Genomic DNA, 11,485 nt, shown 5'->3' with positions numbered 1-11,485 from the left:
GAGGGGGCGGGATGTGGTCCGAGAGCGTGGAGTAGGTCAGGGAGCTGCCCTCGTCGCTGCTGCTGATGTACTCGCTGCTGCTGACATCGTTGGTGACGTAGCTGCCCTGGTCATCCTGGAAACTCATCTGGGTGAGCACAGAGCAGAGGCTGAGGGTGGCATCTTGTCCTCCACCCACCATCCTCCACCCTCCTCGTCCTCCACCCACCATCCGCCTCGTCCGTCACCCACCATCCTCCATCCTCCTCATCCTCCACTCATATCTTCCATGCTCCTCATCCTCCATCCACATCCTTCATCCTCCTTGTTCTCCATCCACACCTTCCATCCTCCTCATCCTCCACCCACCATACTCTATCCTTCTCGTCCTCCACCCACCATCCTCCATCCTCCTCATCCTCCATCCTCCTCATCCTACATCCTCCATCCTCCATGTCCTTCACCCACATCCTCCATGCTCTTCATCCTCCATGCTCCTCATCCTCCATCCATCCATCCATCCCCACCACCCCGCTGTGTCCTGCCCCTCCTGCCGCCTGCAGAGCCCAGGACATGTCCCCTGACCCCGCACACGGCCATCTCCATGCCCAGGACACCACAGCCGGTGCTCTGGTGAGCCCGTGGCCCTCTCACCTCCTCGTAGTCATTCTCAGGGGTGAGGAACTCATCCACGATGGTGACGCGGTGCCCCAGCTGCTCGCTGAGCGCGTCCAGGAAGCGGTCGGTGTCGCGGCTGCGCGGGGGCCGCGAGAAGGTGAACAGCTTCTTCCGTCGCGACAGCGGCGAGCACGGCCGGCGCTTGGGCGACGGGGCCGGGCTGCTGTCCAGGCTCACGTAGGGGTTGGACTCGGTGCTGCAGGGCGAGGCCACGCTGCTGTGCAGCCGGTAGTAGCAGGGCTGGCTCGCCAGCTCGCTCGGCCACGCCAGCCCCGGCTTGCGGCCACCTGCAGACAGAGCCCGGGGAGCTGCGTGGGCATCCTGCAGCCCCCGGGCATGGGAGGCAGGGCCCAAGGAGAGGAGAAGGGAGCTTGCCAGGCTGTGCTCCCATGGGATGAGCCATCCCACTCAGCACTGCCCTCCGGCAGCCAGGGCTGTTCCTATTAGAGCGAGGTTGCTCGTGGTGAGGCATGCAGTGGTTGTGGGTCGTATTTTTTGGATATCTTGTTCACCATTTAGGCTGTGAATGATGGAGCCTGAGCATAGGAAGAGCATGGCTTTGAAGAATATGTGAGTTGAGATGTGAAGGAAGGCCAGTTTGGGGAGGCTTAGTCCGATTGTAACTATTATTAGTCCTAGGTGGCTCGAAGTGGAGAAGAAAATGATTTTTTTAATGTCATTTTGGGTAAGAGCGCGTGTGGCTGCAAATAGTGTGGAGAGGGCCCCCAGGCACAGGCATAGGGTTAGGGCAGTCTGGTTGTTGCTGAGTAGGGGGTGAGTTTGGATCAGTAGGAAGATTCCGGCTACTACTATGGTGCTAGAGTGGAGTGCGCTCTGCAGTGTCACCCACATGCTTTATGAAAAATCCTTTCATTAGGATTTTCTCTCCTGAGAAGCTGAGAAGCCTCAGGAACAAAATGTAAACAATGATTATGTGCTGCTGTGGAATGCAACAGGTAAATCTCTGATTGGTCTCATGTGGTTGTTTTTAATTAACGGTCAATCACAGTCCAGCTATCTCAGACTCTCAGTCAAACACAAACTTTTGTTATGATTCCATTCCTATTCTTTTCCTTGCTAGCTTTCTGATTAAATCCTTTCTTCTATTATTTTAGTATCATTTTAATGTAATATATATCATAAAATAATAAACCAGCCTTCTGAAACTTGGAGTCAAATTCTCATCTCATCCCACTCGGAGTGCCTGAAAATCCCACAGTGCAGAGCCAGCCCCGCGCAGCCATTGCTGCTGCCTTGTGCGATGGCACCAAGGGGACACTGCCTTGTCCCCCACCCACCTGGCCAGCACCACCCAGCGTGCCCTGAGGTCCCCAGAGGTACCTGCAGCGTGTGGCAGCTCGGGGGCAGGGGGGGACGTCCTGTGCAGGGCAGCGTTGCCCACCTTGCCGGCAAAGCCCCCGATCAGGCGGTTGTACGGCCCCCACAGACCCGGCTGCCCGCCCTGTGGCTGCCCCTGGATCCCGGGCAGTGTCCCAGGCCAGGCTGGACAGGGCTGGGGGCACCCTGGGACAGGGGAAGGTGTCCCTGCCATGGCAGGGTGGGCACTGGGTGGGCTCTGAGGTCCTTTCCAAGCCAAACCTTTCTGGGACTCTCTGGCCCACCAGTACCCATCTCTTACTCTATAAAGGGAGGCTTCACCCCAGCCCAGGCTGCTGTGCCCTGTCTGAGCCCCCCCAAGACCTCTCAGCGATGAGGCTGCAGGAAGACACTGGCAGACATCAGTGTCATTAAGGGTGACTAATTGCCCAGGGAGCTGACCTCAGAGAGGGGCAGGGCCACCCTCAGCCGCTGCAGGTATGCACCCACAGACACACCATGTCCTTCTTCCTGCTGCCCTGTGCTCACAGCAAAGGAACCAGGCTGCCTCCCTGTGCACACACCACCCCCACAGGTGGGCAGAGCCCCGCAGAGGTGTCCCCTGCCCCCTCACACCATTTTGGGGTTGGGTGTCTCCGGGAGGGACGTGCCATCTCCAGCCTGTCTCTCTCCGGGGATCAGGCGAACGGGGACCTCCACGGTGTCACTGCCTGCAGAGGGAGAGACAAACCAGTCCCTGCTCTGTCTGTGCCCCAGCCCACAGCCCTGAGCCACACGGGGCCCCTGTGTCCTGCTGGGACACACAGTGACCTCCGTGCCCCAGCTCCCGGCTCTGGGGGTCCCGAGGGAGCAGTGCAGGGCAGGTTTGGGGTAAGCAGACAGCTCCAAGCTGCTCTGCTCTTCCCTCGGGGCAGCTGAGGACAGGGCTGCTCCCACAGCTGGCCAACATCTGCCCAGGCACAGCTCCCCTGCAGCACACACAGCTGTCGGCTGCTCTCCAGGCTCTAATCCCCTCCAGAAGAGCTCCTCGGAGCCAGGGCAGAGGATCTTCTCCCCCTGGGAAGTGTCTCGGAGCCCCTGAGAGCTGAGGGACGCCACACGGCCAGGAGGTGCTCAGGGAGGTCAGGGGGAGGTCGTGCTCAGGAGCACAGCTCCGGGGCCCTTTGGCATCAGCCAGGAGAGAGGGACAGGCAGGTCTGTGTGCCCTGAAGGGAGGCAGGGCTGGGGCCACCAATGGGGCCTGCCAGGAGTCTCAAAGTGGCCCTGAACCATGATCTCCTTCCTCACATGGATTTCACAAGTGTGGTTTTCCCTGTTGATTGGATGGACTCTGAGAATGTTCAGAGGGAAGCCATAAATTTTACCCCCAGAAGGCGGGGGGGGCCCAGACCAGCAGGAGCAGTTCACATCTGAGTGATGGAAGGGGTTGGAAATAACATTCAGCCTTATGATCAAGTGCTCCCTTATTGAACTGGTTCTTTCCTTATGGAATTGCTGTCCCTGGAGGTGCCCAAGGCACCGCTGGGTGTGGCACTCAGTGCTCTGGGCTGGGTGACGAGGTGGGGATCAGTCACAGGTTGGACTCGATGATCTTGGAGGGCTTTTCCAACCTAAATGATTCTGTCATTCTATAATTCTGTGATTCTGTTTCTGGAATCCAGCCCCACTCACCCACCTGCTGCCCCCTCCTCGGGGCGGGGGGTCCTGAGGCTGCCCCGGCACAGGGAGGCCCCTCGGATGGAGCTGCGGTACCGATCCTCAGCCTCTGCCTCGGCTGCACAGGAAACACCTCTGTGAGGCCCAGCCAGACCCACAGCTCCCACTGCTCCTCCTCACCCTGCACAGGTACCCCCAGAGCCCCCCAGAGCTCCCCAGGGCACTCACAGCAGCTGCCACTCCCAGGTAGCTGCTGGCTCCATCCCTGGAGCTGAGCAGGTTCAGGTGCTCCTGCCAGGCCAGGGCAGGGATGGATGCTCAGGGATGGGACATCCAGCCCCTTTTCCCAGCAGGATTGGCATCCAGCAGCTCATGGCCCACGTGGAACTGCAGCCCTGAGCTGGGCTGGTTCCTGTAAACCCTTCCTGCCCCGAGGCAAAAGGAGGGAGAGGGGCCAGCCCTGGAATGCTGTGCAAGGAGCACATGGCCCATGCTCTGTCCATGTGCAGCCCAGGGAGGCTCACGGGATGGAGGGATGGAGCATCCATCCCTGAGGTACGCAGCAGAGCACTGGGACATGGGAGATCACCCGTTTGGAAGCCCAGGGGAAGGACCAGCCCAAACCCAGAGATCTCTGGCCATGGTGCAGGCACAGACACAGAACAGACCAGAACATCCAACACTGCTCATGCTCAGAGACTGCCCCGTTCACCTGAGACACTGAGAGGAGCCAGGGACCAGCAGCCTGGGACAGGGAGATCTGCCCCTGTGCCTGGGACAGGGAGATCTGCCCTGTGCCTGGGACAGGGACATCTGCCCCTGTGCCCCCTCCTCCCCTTGCTGGGGATTGCTGCTCTGCATTCCTGGAATGCAGCTGTGAACTGCACACCAATTGCAGGGCATGAATTCCTGGGAATGCACAGCCCCTGGCTGAGCTGTGATCCTGCACACACAAAGCAGAGGTGCCTGAGTGCAAACCCAGTGAGCAGATCCAGGTGCACAGAGCACAGGGTCCCTTGTGCCACAGGGAGGATTTGCACCAGGACTTGGGGCTGTTCTGTTTCCTGCTAAAATCACTGTGTTCCTCCAAAACAACACTTCTTTTACCTTTGCTGAGTCTAAAATTAGCACATCTGTGTGAGCAGCTGAGAATAGCAGAATTGGAAGCAATTAAGAGTGCAGACACACAGATTAGGACATCTCACTTCAAACCTGCTCTCCCTAGTCCACCACTGGCTTTGTGCTGCCACAGAACCAGGTGAGGGTGATGGTGAGGGAACAGGGAGATCACCAACCGCCTCTGTGTCTTCTTGGGGGAGCAGCACCACCTCTTCCAAGCAGGGATGTTTCTGTGGCATCCCAAGGGACACTGTGCCACCCTTATTTCACCTCCCTGACCTGGATGCTGCCCTTCCACCAGCTGTCCTGGACTTCCTCACCTCTGACACCTGAGCAGCTTCCAAAAGCCCCCAGAGTCACCCTCTCAGGTGCCAGCTCTCCTCTCCATCCAGTTTCATTCCAAAACTGCACCAGCACAAGGGACTGAGCTCCCAGCACCCGTCAGGACACAGCGTGTCCATCCTGGAGCACGGGCACTGCCTCTCACCTGCCAAGGCCTTGCACCCCAGAAACCTGTCAAGCTTTTGCTGGCAGTGCTCCTGCTCCTCGTAGCTCAGCAGCTGGTAGATAAACTGCCAGAGGACTTGCTTGGCTGGGGTGTCCAGCACCGGGTACACATCCACAATGAGAGTGTCAATGGTCCTGGAAAACAGGAGAGGGCTGGGCAGTGAGGGTGACAATGGTCCTGAAAATCAGGAGAGGGCAGTGACAGTGTCAGTGTTCCTGAAAAATGGGAGAGTGGCTGTGCTGGCAGCTCCTGGGGCCAAAGGCTCCATCTGATTCTGGTGTGTAGATTGGGGAAAAGGGCTGTTGGGAACAGCTGAGCGCCCCATCCCATGAGGTTAGAACAGCCTGGAACAGGATGAAATTCTGCCCTGGCACAGGTGCCCAGAGCAGCTGTGGCTGCCCCTGGGTCCCTGGCAGTGCCCCAGGCCAGGCTGGGCAGGGCTGGGAGCACCTGGGACAGTGGGAGGTGTCCCTGCCATGGCAGGGGGGGAACAAGATGTTCTTTAAGGTCCCTTCTAACCCAAACCATTCCATAATTCTGTGACAGCCTCTGATGAAGCACTGCTGGGAGACCAAGCAAGGGCAGGAAAGGAGGTCACTGATGGGATCTGGAGAGTGCCAGGGGATGTGGCTGGATCCCTGCACAGGACAGGGGGATGTGCTCCTTGGCAGGAGCAGGGCTCTGCCACCCACAGCCATTCCTGTGCTGCAGCCAGGATTGTGGGAAGAGCGAGGAGACAGGGATGGAACGTGGAGAGATTCACTGACAGAGGAAATCTGATTTACTGACAGAGGCGGAACAGGACCCGCAGCTGCCAGGGACAGCCAGGCTGCAGGACAGCCTGCACTGCGGGATAAGAGGTGACCAACTTAACCTAAAGGAACCAAAACTGAAGGATCTGTCCTGTCCCCAGGCGGGACACCTGGGCTGGGATGAGCTGGTGCACAGGGAACACCTGGCTGGGGAAGCTGCAGAGCACAGGGACAGCAGAGCTCCTGTGCCAGGTGTGCCCTGCCTGAACCACCCTGGCAGTGCCCCAGGTGTGCCGGTGCCAGGGGAGGGGTCCCAGCTGGCAGGAGTTACCGGTGGTGGAAGAAGCCCTCCAGGGCCTTGCAGACGGTGAAACGCTCGGGGGGGGTCAGCAGGTGCTCCAGCTGCTGCGTGAACGTCCTTCCCTGGATCTTGATGCTAGAGGGGAGAATCTCTGCCACCCACTGCAGGGAGGTGAGGGCCGAGGAGCTGCTCGGGGACTCAGCAGAGTCAGAGTCTGCAAAATAAATATTCAGTCTTTCCTTGGCTTCTCTTGGGGGCAGTGCAGCAGTTTGAGGGCCACTGGCCGCGTGCTTTGGAGTAAGTCAGGCTGGATGGGCTTTGGAACAGCCTGCTCTGGTGCAAGGTATCCCTGCCCGAGGCTGAGGGGTGAAATGAGAACATCCAAACCATTCCAGGTGCTGGGCTCTGTGCAGCAGGGAGCTGCTGGGGTTGGTGTGAGCGCACCTGCAAACGCGTTGGGCCATCCCAGGGCTCCTCACTGGGGCTGAGAGGAGCCCAGTGCTGCTCCAGAGGGACCAGCCAGGCCTGGCTCCCAGCTCTGGCCATCTGGGAGCAGCACAGGCACCTGGGCTGTGCCCAGGTTGGGATCCTGCCCTCCAGAGGCACCCTGCCCTGCCCCAGCACGCTGGGCTCTCAGCAGGCACTGATCCTGCAGCAGGATGGCAATCCTGCCCAGCTCAGCCCCCAGCCAGGGGTTGGGTTACTGCGGACAAGGACAGCACACACTGCACAGGAAGGACACTGCAAGGGACACCAGGGACAGCACAGCAGCATGAGCCCTCCTGGAGAGCAGCCAAGCCTGGGATCCGGCCTGATCCCACCGTGCAGGGGCCGCGTGCCCTGGGGAGAGGAGCATCCCCAGCACTGTTAACCCTGCTGAGCCATGGAGGTGCCCAGCAGTGTTAACCCTGCTGAGCCATGGAGGTGCCCAGCACTGTTAACCCTGCTCTGCCCGTGGAGGTGCCCAGCAGTGTTAACCCTGCTCAGCCCACGGAGGTGCCCAGCAGTGTTAACCCTGCTCTGCCCGTGGAGGTGCCCAGCAGTGTTAACGCTGCTCAGCCCATAAAGGTGCCCAGCAGTGTTAACCCTGCTGAGCCATGGAGGTGCCCAGCAGTGTTAACCCTGCTCAGCCCATAAAGGTGCCCAGCAGTGTTAACCCTGCTCAGCCCATGGAGGTGCCCAGCAGTGTTAACCCTGCTCAGCCCATGGAGGTGCCCAGCACTGTTAACCCTGCTCAGCCCATGGAGGTGCCCAGCAATGTTAACCCTGCTCAGCTCATGGAGGTGCCCAGCACTGTTAACCCTGCTGAGCCCATAAAGGTGCCCAGCAACTCCCTCCTGCCCCAGGAACTGGGCAGCTGGCTGGGCTGGCTGCTCTCCAGAGCCCTCCCCTGCACTCTTACCGTTGGAGAAGCTGACGATGCCCTCTTCCACCACCAAGGTGGGCATGGCCCCGCTGCCCTGCAGCATCGACACCACCTTGTCATGGGAGCAGTTCCTGCAGCACAGAGAGCCCGGTCAGAGCAGCCCCGGGGCAGCAGGGAGCACACACAGCTGGCAGCTGCCTTCCTCTGTCTTGGGAAAGCCTCCTGGTGCTGCTCAGAGCCCCACTGCCGTTCCCTGCGTTCTCTCCACCTGTGCTGCCCCCGAGGGAGAGCCTGGCTCCTGCCCCACGGGTGGGCACCAAGGAATAACCATGGCAATGCCTGCGCCCACCCTGAGGAGTGCCATGGCAGAGTTAAGCTGCACCCAGACCCAGAAAATGATTTTTCCTTTAAATAACACAGCGCTGCAGCTCTGTCCTCGCCTGCCCTAATTCTGCATGAAAAGAAAAGGCAAGGTGAACACGAAGTGTAATTTTGTAGGTGAAAAACTCTCGGGATGCCCTTGGAGAAGGGTATGGGCCAGGCTGGGACAATGCCTGCCAAAACCAGGGCTCAGAGCACAATCCTCAGCCCGGTCTCCTTTTCCTGGCACTGCTGCATCAGCCAAGTGCTCGCTGGATCAGCTGAAACGTGAGAACCTGAGCCCTGACAGAAGCAGCATCGCTTTAACCTTTAAATATTCATCACTCTCTCTTGTCCTGCAGCCTCCTCTAACCCTTTGCTCTTGGTTTTTATGCAGAAAGACACACCCAAGGACACAGCATGGGTGAGGGGCACAAGTCCCTCTGGTCCCATTGCTTTGTGCACAAACAACACACAGAATTAAATTCTGGGTACAAATGGGATTCCCACCTGGCTTTAACCTTATGCTCCCATTATGGGAGTGATTCCTGGGCTGGATGGGGCTCTGCTGCTCTCCAAAGCAGAACCTCAGGTGTTTAACACCTACAGATTAACTCAGAGTGCCTGAGACTGGGGTGGGCTGCAGTGAGAACCCGGGCCATACGAACTGTCCTGCACAGAGAGCCCAGAGGAGGGCAGGGCTGGAGAAGATGCTCCTTTAGAGCCAGGTTTGTACAGCAGCACCAAAGGAGCTGTCCCCAGCTGTCCCCTCAGGGCAAACCCCTGTGCACGGCAGCACACAGGGACGCAGCAGCTCCTGCTCCCCTCGCCCAAGGGTGACCACGGCGTGTGCCCAGCCCTGGGTGCCCTGCACAGCTCGTACCTCATGTCCAGGCCGTTGAGGAACAGGATCCTGTCTCCAGCTTTGAGGGCAGCCTTCTCCGCCGGGCTCCCTGGGGGCACAAAGGGGCTCCAGCTGCAGCTCCTCTGCCTGGCATGGGGCTCCAGGGGCACCCCAGGCAGGGCACCCCTGCACCTGGCTTGTCTGGGCGGGCTGGCACCCTTCACCCAGCTGGGTGCTGCGGCCAGCCTGCACTGGGGGCGCTGGCTGCATGTCAGGGTGGTCACTGAACACATTTCCCACTTCTCCCAACAAGGAGTGTGCCACTGACATATTTTCTGAAAAATCCCTTCGCCGGGGTCTTTTCTCCTGAGAAGCTGGGAAGCCTCAGCTTCTCCACGTTTTGCTGCTTTGGGATGTGATTTGGAGAATTGTTTACCCAGCATATGAATTGTTTTTAATTAATGGCCAATCGCTCCAGCTGTGATGGACTCTCTGGTCAGTCACAAGATTTTATTATTCATTCCTTTCTAGCTTTCTGATGTCTCCTTTCTCTTTCTTCAGTATAGTTTTAGTATATCATTTTCTTTTAATATAATATATATTATAAAATAATAAATCAGCCTTTTGAAACATGGAGTCAAGATTCTCATCTCTTGCCTCGTCCTGGGGACCCTCAAACACCACCACAGGAGTGGATAAAGCCAAACTGAATTGCACCAAAGGTGCTCATTATTCCACTGGAAAAACTCCATCACCAGGCCTTGGGAAAGTTCCTTTTGTTCTTTTCTAGCAAACAGCATTTCACATTTCAAGTTCAGAGCAGAGATCAGTAAGCGATGCCCCAAATCTGGTGTTCCTACCTGGCAGGACAGACTCGATCCACACCGGGGCATGGCCGCGGAGTGTGAAGCCAAAGCTCCTGTTGCCTTTATAAACTCGCACGGTCCTGGGGGTGAAAAAGGCAAACAGCATGTCAGAGTACAAAACCCAGCCCTTGTTTCCTTCCCCAGCCCCTCCACAACCCTGTCAGCCCAGGTTCTCCTGAGTGCTCAAGTCCCCAGCACTCCCAAGGCCCCATTTGATACCAAAGTGTCTTTCAAATGTGCAATATGGAATAAATACATAGATTTAAAGAATAAATATATGTAAAAAAGCTAAAAATCATCTAGTTCCTACCCTCCATGGCAGGGAGTAGGAACTGGATGATCTTTAGGGCTCTTCCAACCCAAACCAGTCTGTGATTCTTTATTACAGAGAATTAGAGACACAATGTGCTTCAGGGAGCAAAGGTCTCCTAGGCTGACGAGAGAGGAATTAAATTCCTCTAGGAAATTTTGGAAGGAGCATTAGGAAATGTCTGATTGCAGCTGGGGGCTGTTCCTGCAGGGACCTGGGGGAAGGCAGCATTACCGAGATCACTTCCAACCAGCAGGATCCTGTGCTGGCAGGGAGGGACCCTGGGCTGGGAGTGCATTGTGGACGAGCCACGGGGCAGACCAGCCTGGCAGCAGGGTGGGCAGGAGCCTGGCTGCCCTGCTCTGGTGCTGGCTGGCTGGGGCAGGGTGGGCAGGAGCTCCCTGCCCGGGGGCACTGCAGTCTGGCCATCTGGGCACGGAGGGAAGTGGGTTAATCCCTGTGCTGGGGATTGTCCTGCCTTCCTCGCACAGCCCTTCCTCCCACAGCCTCCCAGACACCTGCTGGGGCAGGGCAGGGCCAGCCAGGAGAACCAGGGCATCCTAGGGCTGGAAAAGACTTTTCAGGGTATGGAACCCACCTGCAAGGCAGCACCACCCCGTGCTCACCACTGACCATGTCCTCGAGTGCCATATTCACCATTTCCTCAGCACTTCCAGGGTGGGGACTGCAGCACTGCCCTGTGACAGTGCCTGACAGCCCCTGTGGGAAGGAATTCTCCTGACATCCAAACTAAACCTCCCCTGCTGCAGCTTGAGGCCGTTTCCTCTCATCCTGCCCCTTGTTACCTGGGGAAAGAGACCAACCCCAACCTGGCTCCATCCTCCTTTCAGCCTGCTCTGTGCCCCGGATCCTGCTGGCACAACCAGGAATCCTGGCTCAGCTGGGCACCCCGGATCCTGCTGGTACAGCTGGGCACCCCGGATCCTGCTGGCTCAGCTGGGCACCCCCAATCCTGTTGGCACAGCTCAGCTGGGCACCCCGAATCCTGCTGGCACAGCTGGGCACCCCCAATCCTGCTGGTACAGCTGGGCACCCCGGATCCTGCTGGCACAGCCTGCATCCCACCCAGGGGAGAGCAAACATCCCCTCTCAGGCTGCAAGTGCCACCCCAGCTCCTGACAGAGCTCATCCAGGCAGCCCTGCAGAGCTGAGGGGACGCAGAGCTGGGACAAGGGGCACAAAGCCGCCCAGCCTTCCAGAGGGAGAGATCCCTGTTCATCCCGACGCCGGGAGAGCCGCACACCGAGCTCCCCTCCCGCACTCCATCCGCACGGAGCCAGCAGGGCGGTACCTGCGGGCAGCCCCCGAGGCCACGCTGCTGCTGACGAGCGAGGTGGTTTTGCGGAGGCTCTTGCTGAGCTCCTCGTGGCTGCGGGGCACGGAGCTG

At 58.5% G+C, this 11,485-nt stretch overlaps 1 protein-coding gene across 1 annotated transcript in view; it reads right to left on the bottom strand.

Annotated features, from left to right (window-relative positions):
- The window catches only part of LOC102041235 (delphilin), a 33,254-nt gene that overhangs the window by 8,669 nt on the left and 13,100 nt on the right, over positions 1-11,485 (bottom strand). The window contains exons 3-13 of the mRNA XM_031061077.1: positions 11,390-11,482; positions 9,762-9,847; positions 8,941-9,010; positions 7,734-7,828; positions 6,362-6,545; positions 5,258-5,412; positions 3,671-3,769; positions 2,611-2,705; positions 1,999-2,125; positions 634-944; positions 2-127 (exon numbers count right to left, since the gene is read on the bottom strand). Of these exons, the coding sequence (XP_030916937.1) occupies positions 2-127; positions 634-944; positions 1,999-2,125; positions 2,611-2,705; positions 3,671-3,769; positions 5,258-5,412; positions 6,362-6,545; positions 7,734-7,828; positions 8,941-9,010; positions 9,762-9,847; positions 11,390-11,482 (1,441 nt within the window). The remainder of the gene's footprint in view (position 1; positions 128-633; positions 945-1,998; positions 2,126-2,610; positions 2,706-3,670; positions 3,770-5,257; positions 5,413-6,361; positions 6,546-7,733; positions 7,829-8,940; positions 9,011-9,761; positions 9,848-11,389; positions 11,483-11,485) is intronic.

Source organism: Geospiza fortis, unplaced genomic scaffold (genome assembly GCF_000277835.1).
Source record: "Geospiza fortis unplaced genomic scaffold, GeoFor_1.0 scaffold213, whole genome shotgun sequence".
NCBI lineage: Eukaryota > Metazoa > Chordata > Aves > Passeriformes > Thraupidae > Geospiza > Geospiza fortis.
This window is presented reverse-complemented; position numbering and strand designations above follow the sequence as displayed.